This window comes from Ctenocephalides felis, unplaced genomic scaffold, assembly GCF_003426905.1.
Source record: "Ctenocephalides felis isolate EL2017-DRISC unplaced genomic scaffold, ASM342690v1 CF-g0.4_SCAFFOLD_03570, whole genome shotgun sequence".
NCBI classification, from domain to species: domain Eukaryota; kingdom Metazoa; phylum Arthropoda; class Insecta; order Siphonaptera; family Pulicidae; genus Ctenocephalides; species Ctenocephalides felis.
The window spans coordinates 9139732-9163005 of NW_020539724.1; the positions used below are offsets into that span (position 1 = coordinate 9139732).

General features: G+C 29.5%; 1 protein-coding gene across 1 annotated transcript in view; it reads right to left on the bottom strand.

Annotated features, from left to right (window-relative positions):
* Positions 1-744: 744 nt before the first annotated feature.
* The window catches only part of LOC113383311 (rhophilin-2-like), a 185640-nt gene continuing 163110 nt past the window's right edge, over positions 745-23274 (bottom strand). Inside the window, exons 2-14 of the mRNA XM_026621573.1 lie at positions 7119-7235; positions 3468-3595; positions 3108-3261; positions 2896-3037; positions 2655-2746; positions 2430-2579; positions 2276-2336; positions 2081-2230; positions 1715-2008; positions 1483-1637; positions 1327-1407; positions 1111-1263; positions 745-1033 (exon numbers count right to left, since the gene is read on the bottom strand). Of these exons, the coding sequence (XP_026477358.1) occupies positions 806-1033; positions 1111-1263; positions 1327-1407; positions 1483-1637; positions 1715-2008; positions 2081-2230; positions 2276-2336; positions 2430-2579; positions 2655-2746; positions 2896-3037; positions 3108-3261; positions 3468-3595; positions 7119-7235 (1905 nt within the window). The 3' untranslated portion in view covers positions 745-805. The remainder of the gene's footprint in view (positions 1034-1110; positions 1264-1326; positions 1408-1482; positions 1638-1714; positions 2009-2080; positions 2231-2275; positions 2337-2429; positions 2580-2654; positions 2747-2895; positions 3038-3107; positions 3262-3467; positions 3596-7118; positions 7236-23274) is intronic.

Genomic DNA, 23274 nt, shown 5'->3' on the forward strand with positions numbered 1-23274 from the left:
TAAGACTACATCCACATTGCACAAATTCTGGTACAAACATTAACTCTGTGTCATCCACAAAATCCACAAAATATAATGATTAATTTTTTTTATTATTTAAGTAAATACAACTATAAAATACTTGAATATTTAAATTAATTTCTATTTACAAATTTTCTTAAATATTGCATATATTAGCTATAAATATATATAGTTTTTACATATAAGAACATCTTCGTTAATTATTTTTACATTATATTTATATAATAGATGTATAATTATATTAAATCAGCGGTACATTAAAAAAAGTAAACCATTATGTCAAAATGTAATAGTTTCAAACTTTAAAGTAAAGTTTTGAATATAAATATGATCATAGATAAGGAATGCCTATGATAATAAGTATTTGCAAAAAATAAAATACGTACTGTTATAACGTAATGTTATGTAAAACTTATTACTTGAATTTGTATCAGACTAATTAAAATTAATAATTTGCAGATTATATATTAAATTAATTTGTATTCTTAGCTTTATATATATAAAATTTGGTCAAATAAATTATCTTATGGCAACAAAGTCTATACATACTTATAAATAAACATTATAAACAAAAATAATATGTTAAATTCATTTATAAAATTCTCATACTTGATAAATCTTCAAATATATTCAACATAGTTGAATAAAGTCTTTTATTGAACTTTTCTTATTTTAGAAGTTAGCACGCTGTAAACTTGCAAAATGCCTTCGACAAATTCTCCAATTTCCATTTTACTTTCCAATATTATGAATACTATAAGAACAACTATAATCTAACTCTAATTTATATATTTTTCAATGTATGAGTAGAATTAGCTGATGTTGAACTTTGTCTGCGAAAAGGATTCCAGGGTAATTTTCTTTGTCTGGTCTGAGCTTGTGCCAGAGTTCCTGGTGGACTAGGACCTCCACTGGAGACTCCGGAACTACTAGAATACGTCGAGACTGATCCTTTATTACCATTGCCATTCATGTAACCATTTCCATTGGACATTGGTGAACAAGATGATGGCTAAAAATCAGACAGTTATGTAATAAATTTAATTAAAAATTCCTGGTAAGAAATCAATGTATTCAGGCGAAGCTAACCTTGAGATAATTTTTGTCCATTGGCGTAACTAATCTTAAGGTAAGTGATGTGTTAGCATTTTGTATTAATTGCACTACTTCTTGGTGGGGAGACCACTTCACATCTTTATTTCCAATACCGACTACATAATCACCTTCTTTGACACCACCAAGCTAATAGAAAAAAAATATGAATTTTAAGATATTATTTGATTACCATGTTTAAAATTTACTTACATCTGCTAAGGAATGGGCGTCCACATGGGATACAATTACAGGCGCATCACCTCGTACAGCAAATCCATAACCATCGTTTTTCTAAATACAACAAATACATGTATTATAAAAACAAATATAGATTTTAATAAAATAATAAAATATGTATATATTTACCGGTTCTTTGTGTCTTTGTAAACGTACTACTCTAGGAGCGGTCCAATGTCTTCTTGCTGAAAATATAGCAATCGGCCCCAACGCTCGGAAAGGATCTTCAACCCTGTGAGCAGCCAAATCTGGCTCTGTTACCGTTAATTGAAACTTGCTGGAGGCTGCAAAAAATGAATATTGCAAAAATTGCTTCAATAAGGGCGTCTTGAAAACGATAGATATCCATTTCCATACTAACCTTCCAAAGGTGGAGCGTCCAACATTTCAGCCAGTTCAGCCATAGTTCCTGTTTCTTCTTTTACAGCAGCTGCAGTAGATGCTGCTTCACTATGTGCCATCCTTAAAACTCTCGTCAATGCAGATTTTCCTTTAAGTTCCCTGCTCATACGTTGCAACCTCTGAGCCTCTTCATGACATGCAATAGCTTCCCTCAAATGTGCTATTCCCAGTGCAACGCGATCTTCAGGCACACTTGAAGTACAAGAAGACTCTGGGCCTAGAATCGAGGCCGCAGAATGCTGATGGGATAAAGCTGGAAATAAATCGGTAATTTAAAAAAACTTGACTGATAATTCTATTGCTAGTGATTGTTTTCCCATCTAACCCGTATAATACTCCCGTTTTACGCCAATAAGCGCCGTCCAAGAAGCAGGAACGAATTCTGCTACTGCATCAGCAGCAACTGCAGCGTGTAGATCACCATAATCGCGCGCTACTTGCCCAGCTTCACCAGCCAAATCCCTTTCGAGGTCTCCTCGAAGGGATAAGGCATCTTCATCTTCTTTATCAGTCTCTTCACCATTGAGAAGTGATCGGGATTGCAATGATAATTTCTCGTACAAGCATTCACGAGCTTGCGCCTATTAGGAAAAACGACAAACAAGTTTCATAACATTGAACAAGCCAGTGAAAACATAATTATATTTATATGTTGTGTGTTATATTTAACTAACCAGCATCATTTGGACTAAAGTATCGAGCACTTGTGGCCTTAAATCCATGGAAGGAGCATTCGTGAAAGTATCCAAAATATAACGGAAAACACCAGCTGCTCTTAGGAAGCTATCTACTGCGGAATCTAATCCTCTACTGCTATTGCGCTCCTTTAACATTTCGAAACAACAATTAAAAATAGTTTATATGAAATATAATACTTGGTCAATTTAAAATTTATTAACTTGTTTAGCACCAATTTGCGTGTATACAGCACCTAAGTTGAATAAAACGCAAGCTTTCTCAAATGCAACTGTTCTTTGGCAGGACGGTACACCTGTTGAAAATAATAAAATTGATCTATTATTGTAAATTGAATTATTATTACCTTATAAATATATTACCTATAATGATGATTTATATAAATCTTGGCGTAATAAAATAAAAATATGGTAATATATATAAATATATTTAATAATTTAATACCTGTTAATGAGTCGTACCACTCAAAATAAACGCCTAAGCTTCGATCAGGTGGAAAAAATCTTCTCTCAACAAAATATAGCATATTGTAATACCTAAAGAGCAACGCGGCTCCTGATGAGTCTCGTGCTGGTGTCCTGATCGCCTAAAAGTAAAACAATTCAAGTAAATATTTATTTATGATTTATTTTATATTAATGACAAAATTAATTTACCTGTCTTGTATCCATAAGATCAGCTATGGCATCTTGGTAGATAGAAGCATCTTCACTATAATGTTCTAATATAAAATCCGTAAAAGGTTCACGAAAATCGACCTCTTTTGTTTCTTTAAGACCCAAAGGTATCATGGGCACTGCGACTTGTTGACTTGATATACGGAAATTTAAAAATAAAAATTAATCATATAAAATAGTCACATTTTGGTCAGAAGAATTTTTTTCTAAACACAAACTTTTTTCTTGATTTTCAGGTCCATTTATCAGACATATATGTCTCACATGGCTCATGTGGAGCTTCTTAGCATCAGACACATATGACTAACATGGCAATTATCGTGTTAAATATTAGCTTACCTATCATTTTGGTATATTTCTACGGAAGAATTTAATTCAGCTAATTGCTCCTTTAACAACTGCAAGTTGGAGTTAACGAAACTTAACTCCAGTGCAACTGTGTCTCGTAATTTTCGATTTGTTGTGGCCTAAGAAAAATAATAACTTTAGTAAAAAAAATTTAATATTACTAAATAAACAAAGTAATTTGTTGTTAGAATTCGATTTACCATGTTTGACAATATTACCTTCCGTACAAACCGATTTATTAATGGTTATTTACAAACTAGGAAGTCGTTATATCTCTCAAGTTAATAAATGTTATAATATTATTGGAAAGTATCAAAGCAATGACAGACTATAATTTGTCAAACAAGAAATCTCTGATCAATGTGAATGCTTGATCGATTTTCATTCTAAAAAACCTTATTTATGTACAACCGTCAATGTTTTCACTAAGATTTTCTCGTAAATGCAGAATTAACAGTATTATTATAATCACTTTCTATTTACATAGAAAATCTAATCATTAGAATATAATTTCTATACAGTTGTCATTAAACATTCATGCCAATGATTTATTTTCGCTTTTTATTAATGATTTGAGAGGCAAAAGTAGAAGCAATCCAATAATTATAATGGGGGAAACATAATTGTGACAATAGAGAAACTAAGTATATGATAATAAATTATATTTATTTATTAGTTTAGTTAGATAAAAGCCAAACGACTTCAAGCATATATTCCTTAAAAGTAATAATAAATCCCTATAGAATAGAAACAATATATTCCCATAAAAAGTTGTTCCTTATTTAAATTCAAGTAGTATACAATTAGATCATACATTGACAAATTAAAGATTTATTTCTAAACAAGCATTTAGAATTGATCTAAGTGTAAAAATGATGTCGAAATGTCCAAAATTTACTCACATGCGCACCATCCCTTTTGTGTTCACGTTTGATCTCAAATGATTCAGAATAACCCAAAACGTCCAGAAAATCTAGCAAACCGGATTTTTTGGTATAAATGAACTTCACATTCGGGAAGTTAACAATTATTATTATCTTTAAATTTAGAAAGTGCAGAAATCCCAAAACGTTTTCGTATAGTGCATATAAAAAGTTAAGATGATATCAAAATTCGTTCTGATCTTCGCATTTCTTCAACTCCATATAAAATATAAAACCGCATATAAAATATAAAACCGTTGACCAATACGGAAGATAAACAGGCTTTCTCTTAATTACTTGACAAGATTATCAAGAACGAACTTATAAAATATCTAAAGAATTTTTATAAACATCAGTGGATTATGTAGACAAGGTCGAAGAAAAGGGGACAGACACCTGAGATAGAAGAAATTTTAAAACTAATAGTACAAGACTATTTTAAAACCTACATTTATGAGAATATAGTAATAAAAACACAATGAATATGTTTATTTTATACTGCTTGATAACGAGCTGGCCGAGGTTGGGATCGAACCAAGGATTAGTTTCTATAACCATTACACCACGATGGTCTCTACGATGATTCTATATTACATATTGTGAAAGTCAGCACGAATAATTATTGTTTTTCAGATCAAATCTAGCGATATAAAATGAATATCATGATATAAATATATAAATAAAAACGTAGTGCAATAGTGCGTATTATGAGCAAAAATACATTGTTTTTATTTTGCAATATAGTTGACGTTATAATGAAATATTGCGTGTGATTTCTTTTGCCAAGATTTCTAAATAAACCTTTAAATATTGCAATAAACTTCTATTAGAACATGCATAATATTATGAAGGAATATACATATTAAAGTAGTATTTAGTCAAATTTCAACTCAAAACCTGGAAATTTAATATATTTCTATTTTGTTTCATCAGAAACAATGTTTTTATCATGCCTTTATTAAACAATCAATAATTTCTTAGTATGTTTTTTTTTCAAATTTCCCAAAAACTTTAAATTAAAAAAAATGGATGAAATTATAAATCGCTCAATTCGGCATTATATCATATAAAGTACTTTCACTGATTACGTTCCGATAAAAGAAAGTAAAATATACAATACGAGTTAAAACAAGATCAAGAATGAAATATTTCCGAACACAAAAATTAAATGATGCTAATCAACAAGGTTAAATGTCTTCAAGAAAAAAGAAGTTTGCTTTCGCTTGCTATCCATATATATTTTTAGCATGATACATTTGATATGTGAATAATAATTATTTTTTATTTTCACTTATATTAACCAATTTTTTTCTAAAAAATCTAAGTTATATACGTTATAAACCAGGGACGTACGTGCCTTGGCGGGGCCACGTATCAAAATTGGCGTGCATTGGAGTGATAAAGATTTTTCACAAAATATAAAAAATGTATAAAATTAAAACGGAATTGAATTGAAAATTTTACAAATGGTTGCAAAATATATATTTACCCTCCTTGCCTTTTTTATGTAACTTGTAAAAAAATTCAAAGTTGGTAAATTCAATCTGATGCGCGAGGTTGATGGGCTCCGCGCTTAATACTATTTAAACAAATAGTATGTTCTTAAAAAAAGATATTACGAATTTTATGAAACTATAAATCGACATACATTGGTACTAAAATTGGTCGGTTTTCAAAAACCGGTTTTGAAAACCGTTTTTTTTGGCGAAAATGATGGAATTCTAAAACCGTTTTTTTAGTGAAAAAAGTCGGTTTTCACTTTATAAATGGTAAATGACAAATATAGCCAAATGTAAAAGATAGATGAAAGCGTTTTCATTCTTGAAATCATATCGGTTCGATAGCATTTGACATCTTATCAGTTTGCAATGGTTCGCAGAAAGTTTTTGTATATATTAATTTAGATTTTTATACCAGTGTATATATTAATTTAAATCAGTGTGACTTCTTTTTGAAGAAGTAACTTCCTCTACTCAAACTTAAAAAAAAGAGTTTCAAACCCTAGAAGCCACAAATAAAAGAACAAAAATCCTACAATTATTATATCAAGCTTTAAAAACAATTAAGCGTGAGAGTATTTTCTATTTCAGGAAATTTTGTGAATAAACAAAGGACACGTCCCCACTTCATCTTCTAGAATTACTGACTATTTTTAATTTTTCAAAATCACAAAAAATGCGAGAATGGGTCTCTAAAAATAGTCAGTAATTCTAGAGGATGAAGTGGGGGTTCTCAAAACATTGGCACCTGACCCATGTTTTTAGAAAACAGAGAACGATCGTCGTTAAACAGTTGTATCTCCTTTTTTTTATTGTACATGAACGATTTACAACTGTCCGTATGGACATTTGGAAAATATAACGGCTTATGCTAATTGATGTAAGGGCTGTAATTGATTGTGGTTGTTTGTGGAGTAACCTGTTTTATTACACTTTACTATAGAAACTTAGATGATGATGATGGGAAACGGGTGTTTGCGTTTATCCTTTTTGGAAAGTTATCTTACAGCAATATTATGACGAGGGTGTGTATCTCCGAAAATAATTTAAACTTTAAAAAATCTTCTTCTGCACATATTTTTGAACATTCATACTTTGAAAATATTAAAAAATAAAATGGGACTTTTTTAAATTCTAGACCCGAATAGAATAGACCTACTGTTATCCACTAAAATGTCAGTTAATTAAAAATTTAACTAATAAAAATATTTTTTCTTCACCTTGTATAAATTTTCTGCTCCTGCCCGCAGGCGCAGTTCTTTGTTGATTTCTTGGTTGAGCTTGCATCTTCTGGACTGCAACTTCCCGCGGCACGTTGCAGCGCGCGGGTCCGAGCCCTTTAACAAAAAATACATTATTAATTAAACAAACACTCAAATAAATAAAATTTTGTTGAATTATAAAAGACTGACTTATTCCTAACTAAAATAATTAGATTTGAAATGAGTGATCAATGTACATTAATGAATTTCTCTTGAAATGCATATCAATTACCTGATTTATAAATTCAATTACTAAAGTAAGATTTATAGTTACAGTTTTTGCATTTAGAAAGTTCAAGTGCTGAAAATGATTAGAAATCAAGATTTTTCAAATGTCCGGTTTATCTGGAGCTTGTTTGTGCTAAAATTACCATTAAAAGGAGTATGCCGGTGCTAATATTGAAAGTAGTTTTGCATTCAATGCGCGAGCTATTTTAATCGATATGATACGAATGCAGTTTGCTATAAAATAATTTAATGGATAAATTACAGGTAAATATTTTGATAATATTCTACTATCTTACTATTTATTCTTACCAGCTTACGTTTCCTTTCAAAAAAATAATTTGTGTCCGGTACCCACTTCAGCATAGTAATAAAACAAACGCACTAAATTCTATCATTATGACTCTACACATTATTGTTACAATAACAATATTTAGTTGCTTTTTGTTATCAATAATTTACAAATTTGAATATCTGAGATTAAAATTCATTAGTCTATCAATTTGAAGTATGCTGAATATAAATGTTTTGGAATACATTTGTGCAGATGTTGCCAATCTTATTGACATTTTGTAAAACGCTATTTGTGAACTGTATACAAACTTAAAATGCAGTATGGGTGTTGCAAAAATTATTACGTACCAAATATAAAAGTCTTAAAATTATATTTATATTTTCAGTTCGTATAAAACGTTTTAGTTCGCCTAAAACTACAAGATTGTTGTAGTTCCTAATACGGTTGTTAGTTAGGAATAAAGATAATGAAATATAAAAATAATAATATGTAAATATTATATGTAACTGACTTGTATGAAATTAAATAATTTAAGCTAAACACGTCGATCTCTAGTTACAATGAAACATCATTTTGCGTTTCCCGGCTCCAAACGAGTGCGGTCACTTTAACCTTAACCTCCGCATGATTTTAGGTTAAGTGCTCATAAAGGCGGGTCGCAGGGAAAACCAATGTTACAATTAACGATTATTATTTAATTTAATATTTGGAAATAAAAAAATCAGTTTTTATGCTAAAATGTGAATCTTTGCTATGCTATTACATTAACATATTATTAATAAATTCAAATAAATCGTAGTTTGAATAAATAATCCTAATCAAGGTAATAATTATAACATTTTATACTGGAATTGAGATATAATTAATAATATTATCTAAAAATTTGACATAATAAAACAATAGCAATTTTAGGCATAGTAAGACTTATTTTTATGACTTATGAACAAACTTTTTTTTTTTGTTGTTGTTATTGTTAACAATAGATTTATTAGTACAAAATATATTAAATTTGTTAAAAATTCATTACCATACCATATCATATATTTATTATCATTTACATCACGTAGGTAATTATGATATGACGTTCGTATAAGTATCTGATCATTATTAATCCTGGAAGATAAAAATAAGCAATTCATATTCATATGGTGGTGTACAATACCATTTTAATTATAGAAAGTATTAGAAAGTTTGAAAACATTTTAATTATTTCTTTTTGCATATATACTTATCTGTGAACGTATTACATATGATAAGTTATTGATTGCAAATTATTAAAGTGATTGGCGAAAAAGTGTAAATATTAAATATAACTCTCTTAAGTAAATGAGAAATAAATCATAAGTAAATGACAAAAAAGAAGAAATATATTATATTGCAAGAAGTTATAAAATTTAAATGCACACAAATTTTAGTATAATTTTTCATCGTAGAGTAATAATAATAGAGTATTTATAGAGTAATAGTAATGAATGCAAATCTAAATCTTAGCATAAATCGTTGATTTAATCGCGATTTGAACCGCGTTTTAATTATAATATTAGAAAAAAGTAAGATATTTCATTTTTGTAGAACAATAGCAAAGAACATGACCTGACCAGATGATTCTCTATCATTAACTATTTTTTCACGTCCTTGGAAAAGATCATCCACATATATAATTATTTTAATACTCATCTTTATACGAATGATTGTCTGCAATTACTTTGCAATTACGTTCACACTCTTATTGTTAGTTTGTTTAATAAGATTTTCAAATGATAAATACAACATACGTTATTATTATTAGCATAAAAATGTTTTATTATAAAATTCTCATGATTGCAAATAGTGGGAGAACAGAATCAGCCTTTTGTAATTAAGATATCATACATGGAAAACGTTTTATGGAAAATACTATGCACATGGTAATAAAGAAATGATAACACTCTTGGATCAGAAAGTCTTAGTGTTTATAATCGCTTATTAATTTTCAAAATTAATTGACTACTTAGGGGAAAGTCGCGTAACGTCGGACGGCACCAAGCACCGGACACACTATTTACCTGTGACGCACACGGCCACGGCGAGAGCAACCCTTTGCTGTTTACATTTGAGTGGTATGTAAAGATAAAAGTTCTACTTGATTGTTATCGGTAAAATGGTAGAATATTATAAGATCTTTTAACCAATTTTAGTAGGTGCCAGCAGATGAACGAAAATGTCTGTCCCTTAGCACCGGACACTAAGTCATCCCTTAGTGCCGGACAGTAAACATATTGACATTTCTTGTGAGAATTTACGTAATTTATTCCACCACTAGGAGACTTTTCCCTACTATAGTAATTTTTATGAATTCATGCACCAATTAGAACTTAGGTTAGAACAACCAATATAGATGTAACTACTCTATATATTATGATATTAAAATCAAGAAAATTTTTGAATTCATTCCTTAACAGTACTAAAGTCGTACAATTTATTAAGCCAAGTGATTGTTAAATTCTTGCTTTCAGTCTGGTTTGAAATCGGAGCAACACAACGGAAAATCCTGTATTAAATGATCGAATAAAATAGAATGTTAGGTACAAAAACCTACATTTGTCATGGTATTATGCAAATAGAAGGAAAACTAGAAGAAACATTCCATTTTCTTAAATTTATAATATACTTGAATTTGTGTTTCGTGGCAACTGATAATAGCAGTAACAATTCTAAAAACACCTTGACCAAGATCTGATACCTGCATTGTCTCATTTTCCTAACCAATACTTTCATTTCAGAAACTTTTCTATCTTTTTTGCAAATAATCTAATATGGTAAGTGGTTTTTCTTTACATTTTCTAAGATTTATAATACTTTCAATCCGTTATTACAAAGAAACAAACATCGACCACAAAACCTGATACAACCTCGCTCTGGTTAACCTGAATGTTCGAGTTCTCATCATAAGATGAAAATCGATCGCTGATTTTTTTTGTTAAACTAGAAATCTGCATAGAATCATTATTATTGCCAATTCATATGGTTTAATTAGTCACGATGAATCCATTTTGTGATTTTTCTTTACTCTTTGGAAGGCGAAGAAAATTGGAATCAATGGTAATAGAAGTAGCCACAATGATAAAGTCGCAAGAAAAAAATAGGAGTTTGCTATTCAATATCAGCATCGATAAACTATTTTTCACTATAAACCGAATTGAAAACGGTAAATAGTAAGTTTATAGTTAAGACTTAATTATCTCTTAATTATGCAGAGAATTAGCATATTGTACACAATACTATAATCTTATTTTGCATATTCTACGGTATCACATGCGTTAAACAGAAATATAAATGTAAATATTCCAACGTTATACAACTACATTAGATTTGAATCAGAACGACTTAATTTTCTCACAATCAAGAATGTAATGGTGTGATAAAATAAGTAAATATAGAGTAGACGCTTAGTATTTATTTGAAGAAGCTTTGGATTTGAGATTAAAAGCTATTTGAAGCTACAGATTAGAATGTAAAACTATATAAAAAAGCTCAGTTCAATCAAAATTGTGTCAATTTTTCGAGATATTGCACCAAAAATCATAAAATGGTAACTTATTACTAGAAGAAAATTGTAGCTATAAGCAAGAAAATAAATATTTTATTTAAAAATGCTATATAACAAGTGAATTTTATCACAAACTTCTTGAATTTAAATTTATTCCGATATGTATCATTCTAATGTATTTGCACAGACCATTTTATCTATTTGATTAAACAATCACTATTTAACATGAATTAAGGGTCAAAAGCAAAAATAAAATGACTTTTTTGATTAAAAAAAACTAGTTTATATATTCGACAGAAATCAAAATTATTTCTTGTAAAAATTAAATGCAATTCTCTAGAAACTTCAATTCCTTTTCGAATTATAAGAATGCAAAAAACCCACTGTTTAATTTTTCTCCAATGATATTATATATAATTTTTAATAAAAATTGAAAAACTGAATTGCATATAAATATTTACTATTTAAAGCATGCTTTATAATTTTTTTTATAAAGCATGTTTCAAAAAGTATATGATATTCATATGCAATTCAAACAAAGTGCGATTCATAACATTAGAAAAAACCTGGATTTAAAGCGAAGATACATTTTTAACTAAAAATAAGAATTAACTATATAATTTTATGAAAAACGAGAAGAAGAATTTTGTAAATCCCACTGCGTACTTAATTTTAAATTAATAGTTAATGTTGATTAGAAGTTGAAAGAGCCTTTAATAGAAAAAAAAACACAGATTTAGAACGATGAATTTTATAACTATACTTGAGGACCCGACAGACGTTGTCCTGTACTTATGGTTACAATTCAAAAGTTCTAATTTTTTTTTATAATCTATACTGATATTTACCAATTAATTTAAAATTATTATGTTTTTTTACACTACAGTCTATACCGAAATGTATATACATCCACCCATATGGTTCTTAAATGTACAACTGCTTTAAATAAAATGATGAATATTTGCTTTTTTGAAAAACATTATAACACATTTCTTCTTATAATTAGTTCTTTTATCGATATCCAATGTTATTTTGAAGAAAATGATGAAAACCACTGAGAAGAATGTCATCCCCCCGGGAAATGGCAAAGGAGTCTAAATTATTTTCACTTTTGAACTTGAGGGTAAGATAAACCTAATTTCAAAATTTCATACAAATTGGAGCACAGTAGAAAAATTCAGACCCAAAACGCTCCGTTGACTTGAGTAAATATTCCGTATCCGATGGCAAAAATATGAAAATACTAACGTTTGTATGTACAAAAGAAAAGGGCTGTTAATGGGGTTTTCCCAGCAATTATTCGATTTTTCCTTGCCGTAAGAAAGATCTTTAGACTTCAACAAACATTTTAAAAAAAGAATTGGACAAATTGGTCCAGGCGTTGTTGAGTTATGCGATTACCGACACATTTTGCGATTCATTTTTATGTTATAGATTTAGAAGCAACCAAGGAATTTTTGAACTGCAAAAATTTTGCAGCAAAGCAACTGTGTACTGCGAAATTACCGAAAAGTAAATACATATGAGAATTTCAAAAGTGCGTTAAATAATATAGATCCAAGTGGAAAATGTGATGATCACACCATCAAAACAAACTAAACACCCATAAAAATATTTAACCAGTTGGTATTAGTATTTTGCCTTGAGGCAAGTTACACGAACTTCCCCATTTGTATAAGTAATTGACTTAATCCATGATAGATAAATTAATTTATGAGTAGTTAAAAGTATTCGAAGTGGATTTATTAAACACTATTGAAAATCGAACACATCAACCCGGTCGGAGAATTTTTTGAAAGCTAATTTTCAAAAATCAATAATTTTTATAATTGAGCCAGTTTTTTGTGGGACTTTAATTGTTTAGTATGTTCATTAAGACCAAGTACTCTATCGTTATTTCAACTAAATCGTCTAATTTTAATTTTAACAAATGCGAAAAGAACTACTCATTTTCTCAAACTTTGATAAATTTTTAAAATTGAAGTACTTGTCGTGAGGCCGTAATATTTCAGTAAGTTCTATAAGACCATAATATATATATCGCCAAAAAAAGTTCCATAAAAATCGGCATAATTTTTATTTCAGCAGTTAATTACAAGAAAACGGCTCGGTAGATTTACATCTAAAACTAATCAGTATCATTCCCAACTAAAACCTTTCGAACAGTTTTTGATTTTTTAAAATCGATTCGGTAGTATGAGCTTAAATGTGGACGAAAAGCTTAACACTTTTTTCCAAATTATGAAGACACGGCTCGGCCGAAAGTAGATTTACTGCAAAAAATCTGTTCACATACACACACACTTCATGGCTTGATTCAGAATGGCTTGAAACGTCAAGAAAACATAAAATTAGCGAATCGGATTTTTTGACGAAAGGATTAACTTCTCCTTCGGGAAGCTAATAATTTTCTTATTATCAACACTGTAAATATAAAAATAATCACTATTTTTCCATTAACTGTAACTGGAATCAGCTCGACTCTACTATATACTATTTAGTTCCCGAGATGAGATTGGTTCAGTTAGGTTACCGGACGGGATCGCGCGACGCAACGCACTGATGCGTCGATAAGCAAAAGCTATTCGCCTCGCGATTTTCCACTTGGGGCAAAAGTCTATAAAAGGTACAAAACCAAATTGGATATCTGTCACGCATACCAAACCGAGTCGACCGCTTCGAAACGATTATTAATAACTTCACCTATATTCATAATCCGTCTGCCTGTTTTGAATGCCTTTCAAGAGATGGTGGAAGAGCTGGGGAACTATAACATAGATTCACTGCACCGAGACACTGGCAAAAAGAAGATAAAACTAGTGGGGCGCTTGGCATCGTGTCTTAAGGCCAATTGCTGAAACTTCCCGTACCAAAAATTAATTTTTTTTAAAAAAGATTAACATTTTTGAAAAAAAATTACTTTGAAAAAATTAGATTTTTGAGAAACTATAAATTTTTGACAAAAATTTACTTTTTTTTGAAAAAAAAAAAGACTTTTTAAAGAAAAATTTATTTTGAAATATTTTGGTAATTCTGAACTTTTTTTTCAAAGCAATCGTACTGCTTTAACAGAATAGAGACAAAATATCAAAACGCGTAAGCGCCGCGTCGCCGTCTAACGGATAAACATTGGTACGAAACCCATAGGAATGTAAACAAAATGTATACTTATTGTTAAAATCTCTATAAAATATCTGATAATTTGATGTGCATATGTCTAATGATCATTTTTGACCGCCAAATGGCATTTTTTTATACTTTTTCACTAGATCTCCGAAACCGCTAGACCTGCCTTCATGAAAATTTGATCACTTCTTCATTTTGTCAATTCAAGTAAAATGTTTTTTAAATCATTAAAATCAGACGCTCCGTTCTCTTAAAAACTGAGTTACCGTTTGTGGCACTTTTGGCCCCGTATCTTCAGAACGACTGGACCTGCCTTCGCCAAAAACTAATCAGCACGTCTCCTTTTCAATACAAATCGAATGCTTCACGAATTATTCAAATCGGTTGATCAGTGTTCCCGAAATCGTCGACGAAAATTTGTATCCGCACACGCACACACACATATACATCCATTTTTTCTGAGGTATGCCAAAATATTCAGAAACCTCTGAAACGTAAAGATATATAAAAATTTTCATTTTCGATTTTTTTGCGATTACTATAACTTACCCTACGGGAAGTTAATTATTAATGCTAGAGCACAACAAATGAAAATTCACTATAAGTAAGAAATTAGACATTTACTTTTTAGAGACCATCCATTGATCACGTCGAGTTATTTATTAAAAGAAGTGGTTGAGCAATAATCACAGAATATAACGTGGGTAAAAGTAAGATATCACCTCTATTTACCTATATATTTAAAGAAATCCTCAATTTTCCAAAAAGTTTTGGTGGGGGAGAATGGTTAATTCACCAAGTATCACCAAGGGACGAGGAGGGATCCAAAAATCTCTAAAAATTGATCACGTGAAAAGTGGTTGAGAAACAATTACAAAATATCACATGGATGAGAGGGAGATATCTACTAAGATATCATGTATATTTACCTAAATTACAAAAATAGTCCTCAATTTTCCAAAAATTGAGGTGAGGGAGTGTGGTTAATTTTAAATATCACCACGTGTCACCAAGGGACTAGGAGGGATTCAAAAATCTTTAAAAATTGATCACGTGAATAATGGACGGCTCTTTTAACTACTATTTTAGATAGAACTATTTTAATCTAATTTAGGGCATTTCTAAAACTTCTCCAAGATCACGGTCAACTGTTCAGAGTTTAATTTGGGTAATGATAGATTAAGATTAAGATGATGGCTATAATTATATTACAAGTATCTATTGGCGCTGTTTTAGAGGTACTGTAACACAAGATAATTTATTTTATCAATTGTTTATTGAAGAGATCAATATGAATAAAATTAAAACAAATTTCGAAAGCAACAAGAATGATACAATTTTAAATACTTTATTTAAATTAAATAAATTGAGAAACCAATTATCTACATATAAATGATGAATCAAAACTTGTTTAGTCATTAATATTGCTCTTAATTTTATCATTATTTACCCAAAAGGCTTTTTGACTCGCTTTTTTTAGATTTTTCTCCTGTGTTATATATCTTCAACATACAAAAAGTTTTCCAATAAACTTTTTATATATTTTAGCAGTATATTTTCTGCTTTACCCCAGTAGAAGTGAATTGGGGTCCAATAATGGCATTGATGAGAGGTCAATATTAGGTACCAATTGGCTAGGTTAATACCCCACATATTAAGTAATATAAGATAGAAAAGAGGCACCTTATATTTTGACCTCAAAACATTTATTGTCACATAGAGAACTTGCTTTAAAGTTTTCTGCACTTTTATTTAAAAAAAGTAGAGACATTTATCTTAAACAAGAAAATTTAACTAAATTTATAGATTTAGTGATTACATATTATTGCCCTAGCTATTTATCTATTTATCCAATATCATTTATATTTCATAGGAACTGACATCATAAACAGTTATATTGAATATTTTCCTTACTGCCCATAAAATGAATCCTACACATTAGAAATAGTATCATGAATGTTTGCATGTTTAGAATACCCGTGGTATGATTTATATAGGTAACTACAAACGTAATAAACAGTAGTTAAAATGAGAAATGCATTTGCAGAATGTCTTGAATAACAATAAATTAATACTATTCGATATCAAATAAATTCAGAATTAATAATATGTATGAATACATATGTGCACGTGCACAAATTGAATTTATAAGCGAAGGGATTGTCAAACCAGACGCAGAACCTTTCTATTCACAAAATAATGATAATGGTAAAATTCATATTTTATAAGTGAAACTACATATTAAGTTACAAATCCTCATTAAATCTTTCTTATACTATTTTATTCAATAAAATATAAGAAAAATTGAGCAAGGACTCTACCTCTATATAAACGGATAAGAAATTTATATTCAATTACCTTAGAGTATTTCTCACATATTAATAATATACATTAAATTAACTTTTCTGATTTCACCCAAGTTATTCTTGTTAATAAGAAACTGCTCTTATTAGATGCATTTATATATTTATACAGGTGTTTAAATACACATTTGAGTGATTGCGAACTTGTTCTTGAGCTAGAAGTATGTCATGCCTTGTACATTCCGTATTTAATAAACCAGAAATTTAATATAATATATATTAATTACATTTCAAATAAAAAATAGAAATTCTATTTCAGTATAGGGAGGTATAGATTGTAAGGTTTGAAGAAATATTAAAAAATCTGGGAGATCAGAAGTCCAAGAATGATCATGCCAGGTGTTTTAGATTGAACGAAAAAAATGTTTTGTGAAGATTTTTTGTAAATAAATGATGAATAATTCAACTATTTTAGCTTTAAGGGAAAATTAAACCGGACGGCACCAAGCACCGGACACTTTATTTAACACGTATTATTTAAGCGAGTATAAATCTTTTCATTTCAAAATGCAAGTGCAGGGGCATGGAGGGCACAACCCTTTCAGAATGTTATTAGATCTTTCAACCAAATTTAGTAGGTGCCACCAAATGAACAAAAATGGATGTCCCTTAGCACCGGACACTAAGTCGTCCCTTAGTGCCGGACAGTAAACATATTGATATGTCTTGTAAGAATTTACGTAATTTATTCCAATTATTTAATTTTGTTCTGTATGAGTGCTAACGGTCACTACAAACCCCCATTTTTCGTATTTTCTAGTCAAAAAATGAAAGGCTTTTGGTGAATGCACCAGCTGGGTGTGGCCCAGCCAAAGGGGTAGATAAATAGTGATTTTTTTTTGCTATATCTAAGAATATTTGTCAAGACACATGTGCAGACATTCCAAAGTGTGGAAATGACTACATATGTGATCAATGCAGGTTATTTTGAAATGTCCGGTACTAGGTGCCACTGTTTAAAATCATATGTTTTGATACCAAAGTTTGAATAATAATAATAATTTTATAGCAAAGATTGCGGTTTTGTTAATTTAGTTTGATTTCTAACTTTGTTATCTAACATAAATCATGATCAAACTAGGGTACTTCCCCTATAAATAATACTGCTCAAATCATCCGTAAACACTATACTTTTATTATTATATCTAATAATAGTAATTTTACCATAAATTCCATTAGTTAAAAGTGAAAAATCTCAATTACCTAAAATTTGGGTCAGAGTTTATCCGTTTAAGTACTTTCATTCTATTGTTTCTTAAAATCTTTTTTCCGAAAGACTTTTATGACAGTAAAAAATTATCTGCTTTTTATTGATGTGAGATTAAAGTGCTCGAAAACTTTTTAATGTACATATAATAAGGCTTATGGTCGTTCACAATTTTAGACAACTTAAAAACTTTTAATGAACAAAATAATGAATTAAAGTTTTTTATACTGTGTAGCATAGTAATGTAAATTGATACATGATTATTAGATTTATTTAAAAATAATATACTTATGATGTTCTTTAAATCAACCCATTAGATTCATAAATTTATGTTAACGCATTAAAAATATCAATCTAACAAATATTTGATATTTTTCCAACATTATTATATTATATGAAAAAAAAAAGAGTTCGTTAAACTATCTATTCTTATTTGTTCTACATTAAAATTAAGAGTTTTAATAAAAACGTTCAGAAGGAAATGCAAATTACAAAAATTTCTAATTACAGCAAGACATAAATAGTGATTAATTACAAGACAATCATTATAAAGAAAATTTTATGCTCTGTATAATTCTAGAATATGTATTCCATTATGAAAGTGTCGCAGAAAAATCAAACTTTCAGAATCTTCGACCGGAATGGACAACTTTTCATCATGATAAAGCATTTAAAAAATACTATTTTATTATATTTATAAATAAACAAAATGCAAGAGACCATACACTAGTTTTTTATTTCCATTTCAATGTAGTCAACCTGCTAATTTCCTTTTACCAAATATTTTTATTTCTTGTTATATCATTTGTATAATTTAGGTAATAAATAAAAAAAATCATGTAATAAACAGTAATTATATTCTGCAATTTATAACACCATTTCTTTATCGCATACATAATGTTGAAAAAAAGAATGTTTAGATATTTAGTATGCAATTAGTAATTAATACGCTTCAGTAACTAATTATAATAATTAAGCCATAATAAAATTACTAGCCATTAATAAGTATGTATATTTATAACTGAAATTTGAAAGTTAAACTTACATAAACGTTTTTGTTAATTAAATTATTATAGAAAATTTGAAATGTTAAAATTTTAAATAAATTATTAATATAATTTTCAAAGTTTGATTAGAATTTTTAAATCATAAAAAAACTAGTTAAAAAATAAATACAAATAGTTGTAATTGTATAAGTAGTAACCTTGATCAATGTAAAAAAATCACACCTGGGGTTAGATAAAACAAAACCTTGGGGCTAGTTGTAAAATGCAGGAATGGAATTGTTTGATTTGTAGTGAAGCCTATACATGAAGAAGGTGGATTATATATTTTATTTATGATTTAATTTTTTAACTCATGTGATCAGTTCTATTTTGATATGGGTTTTATATGAATCCAAGAAACAATAGATAAATTCTGCTTCTTCATAGTGAGTAAACGCATAAATTTATTATGGCATAACAATTTAATTGAAGTGCGTTGTGGGATCCAATTAGCTAATGTGTATATATGAATAATATTATATTTGCAATGCAAATTTATTTTGCTAATGTAACGGATACTAAAAAAGTAATAAGATATATACTTAAATTCGATCACAAACTGTATCATCATCTAAATATTTTATAATTTAGATTAAGTGGCTGTGTTCATCTTACTTCAAATATCACTTTCATTTGTTTGATTTGAATTTTTGCAGAAGAAAATATTTTTTACCGTACAGCCTTTTAACTATTCAAAGTAAATTTAATTATGTAAAATTTATTTTAGGAAAAATATGGTTTAAGATATAATTTTATGCTCTATGTTTCATTTACAAGACCATAATACTTAATTACTACTACCATATACATTTTATCAAACATGTTCCAGGCATTCTCTTAAAGAGAGATAATTTTATAAAATTATGCACTTTATTACGTTAATTAAGATTAAATTTAATTGACAGTATTCTTATAAAAAATAATAACTCCTAAATCTTGTTTGTTTTTATAGTTATCTGTAATTAGAAGCTATAAAGAGTTGTTTTAGTATATTAAGATTTACATAAACGCTTCAAGCTTTATGAACATAGAGTATGAATATTTTTATTATAGTAATGAACAATACTATATATATATATATATATATATATATATATATATATATTCATTATTTTCTTAAACATAACGGTTAAAATTGGATAACAATAAAAACCATTTTATCCAAATGTATTCAAAGAAGTTGAATAACGCTTTTGAGGATGTGAACATACACGCACATATACCAAAATTATATTATATATATATATTATATATATATATATATATATATATATATAATTTAAAAGTCAGAATGATTCATAGAACTAATAACGGTTTGATTTCCTTCCAAATATATAACAAGAAATTAGAATAACTTAATTACTTTTATCTTAAATGGCAGTAAGATGATCAAGTATGATTAAAATTCAATACATATGTAAATATTTTATCGTTAACCATTTTTTATGCTGAAATTTCATTTTTAACATCCTGAAGGAGAAGTTTATGTTTTTGCCAGAAAATCCAATTTGATTATTTGAAAAATCGACGTATCAAGTCATTATGAGTTTAATTGACCATTTGTCCAGGTTTTCCCAAGAATTATCTATCAAATTTCTACTCCATGTGGACACTTTTGGGAATAACTTATTTAAGTGGCATAATGTCACTTGCACCTAATTTATCATTTTTCTTTGCGATTGCTTTGAAAAACTGTTCAAAATTTTTTAAATATTTCGTAAATTTCAAATTTTTTAAAATATTAGTATAAAAAAATCAAATATTAAGAAAAATTTTTTTTTCAAAAATGTTAAAATTCCCAAAAATATTGTTTTCAAAGTTTTTTAAAAGAGTGAGTCTTTTTTTGATACGGGAAGTTCCAGCAATTTTCCTTAAGGTCATGCACTACTAGTATTATATTGAAACAAGTGCCTATTTCTATGGTATATTATTAATTATTATAAACACTCTATAGTTACAACAATTATGGTATGATTTTTTTATCCACCTGGTGCCACCAGATTTATTTATCTCAACTTCTCCTCCGGCATCAATTCATGTCTCGTTCATGTCTTTCGATATCTCGATATAGGAAAGGATAAAAATCATTTAGACATTTACTAGAATATTTCTACGTTTCTAGTTGCATACTATCCCTTTCAAGATTTAATCTATCGAAGTTATGTATGTAAATACAAGTTCTGCGATTTATAGCAAGTCAGCGGTTTATTTCGTGTTAGAAACGAAGGTAATATATCATTAGAACTTGTTTCTTATTGACTTCTGTAGAGTTGAAGCACATAGTAATGGATAATAAAAATTGATAGAAGTAATGGATAATAAATATTGGCGTTTGTTGTTTTTAAATACAGATTATATTGGTTTTATTCAAATACATACTAGCCCTTGATAAACGTTATATCCATAAAATAGTCCAGAGTGAAGTGCTACTTCTTGCAATTGCACCATGATGGATTATTGACGATGTTAATCATTGTTATTCGTCATTAAACAAATAATTGTAACTTGTTATTCAAGGTCCAGGTTCAAATCCACAATTATCAATACTCATAGTCTTATTATTTTTAAGGGGCTCCTTAAATATCAACTCCTCCCCTGTCTGCTCTCGAAATCATACAACTGTCTTCTCTCCACAACCCATTCGACTCGAATGAGTTACGACTTGTAATGCATCTTCATTAAGAACACATGCAGGCCATAAATTCTAGATTATTCATGTTTAATCACATTATTTCTTTGGATTATAATTATTCAAATTAGAAGAATAATAAATAAACTGTTCTTGATTTATTATGATAATTTACGCAGAGAAGAAAATTGGTTTCGAATAACGTATGTTGAAACTGTAAAACAAACCGTGTGGAACCAAAAATAATTTAAACTCGAATCACATGCTATGACCAATGTAGAAAAAGATTTAATAATACCGTAATGGAAATATATTTATGGGCGATATATATATATATATATATACCAGCTGACCCGGCAAACGTTGTTTTGCTAAATAAGGTATATTCTAGACAATTTCTAGAGAATCAAAAATATTAATACTTTAAGTGTATAAGGATGTGTTGTTTGAATGCTATATACAATGAAGTATTATAAAAACAATAAACCCCATTGGTTCCGGATAATCCGAAGTCCGGATAATCCGAATTCCGGATAATCCGAATTCCGGATAATCGGAATTCCGGATAATCGGAATTCCGGATAATCCGAATTCCGGATAATCCGAATTCCGGATAATCCGAATTCCGGATAATCCGAATTCCGGATAATCCGAATTCCGGATAATCCGAATTCCGGATAATCCGAATTCCGGATAATCCGAATTCCGGATAATCCGAATTCCGGATAATCCGAATTCCGGATAATCCGAATTCCGGATAATCCGAATTCCGGATAATCCGAATTCCGGATAATCCGAATTCCGGATAATCCGAATTCCGGATAATCCGAATTCCGGATAATCCGAATTCCGGATAATCCGAATTCCGGATAATCGAATTCCGGATAATCCGAATTCCGGATAATCCGAATTCCGGATAATCCGAATTCCGGATAATCCGAATTCCGGATAATCCGAATTCCGGATAATCCGAATTCCGGATAATCCGAATTCCGGATAATCCGAATTCCGGATAATCCGAATTCCGGATAATCCGAATTCCGGATAATCCGAATTCCGGATAATCCGAATTCCGATAATCCGAATTCCGGATAATCGGAATTCCGGATAATCGAATTCCGGATAATCGGAATTCCGGATAATCGGAATTCCGGATAATCGGAATTCCGGATAATCGGAATTCCGGATAATCGGAATTCCGGATAATCGGAATTCCGGATAATCGGAATTCCGGATAATCCGAATTCCGGATAATCCGAATTCCGGATAATCCGAATTCCGGATAATCCGAATTCCGGATAATCCGAATTCCGGATAATCCGGATAATCCGAATTCCGGATAATCCGAATTCCGGATAATCCGAATTCCGGATAATCCGAATTCCGGATAATCGGAATTCCGGATAATCGGAATTCCGGATAATCGGAATTCCGGATAATCGGAATTCCGGATAATCGGAATTCCGGATAATCGGAATTCCGGATAATCCGAATTCCGGATAATCCGAATTCCGGATAATCCGAATTCCGGATAATCGGAATTCCGGATAATCCGAATTCCGGATAATCCGAATTCCGGATAATCGGAATTCCGGATAATCGGAATTCCGGATAATCGGAATTCCGGATAATCGGAATTCCGGATAATCCGAATTCCGGATAATCCGAATTCCGGATAATCGGAATTCCGGATA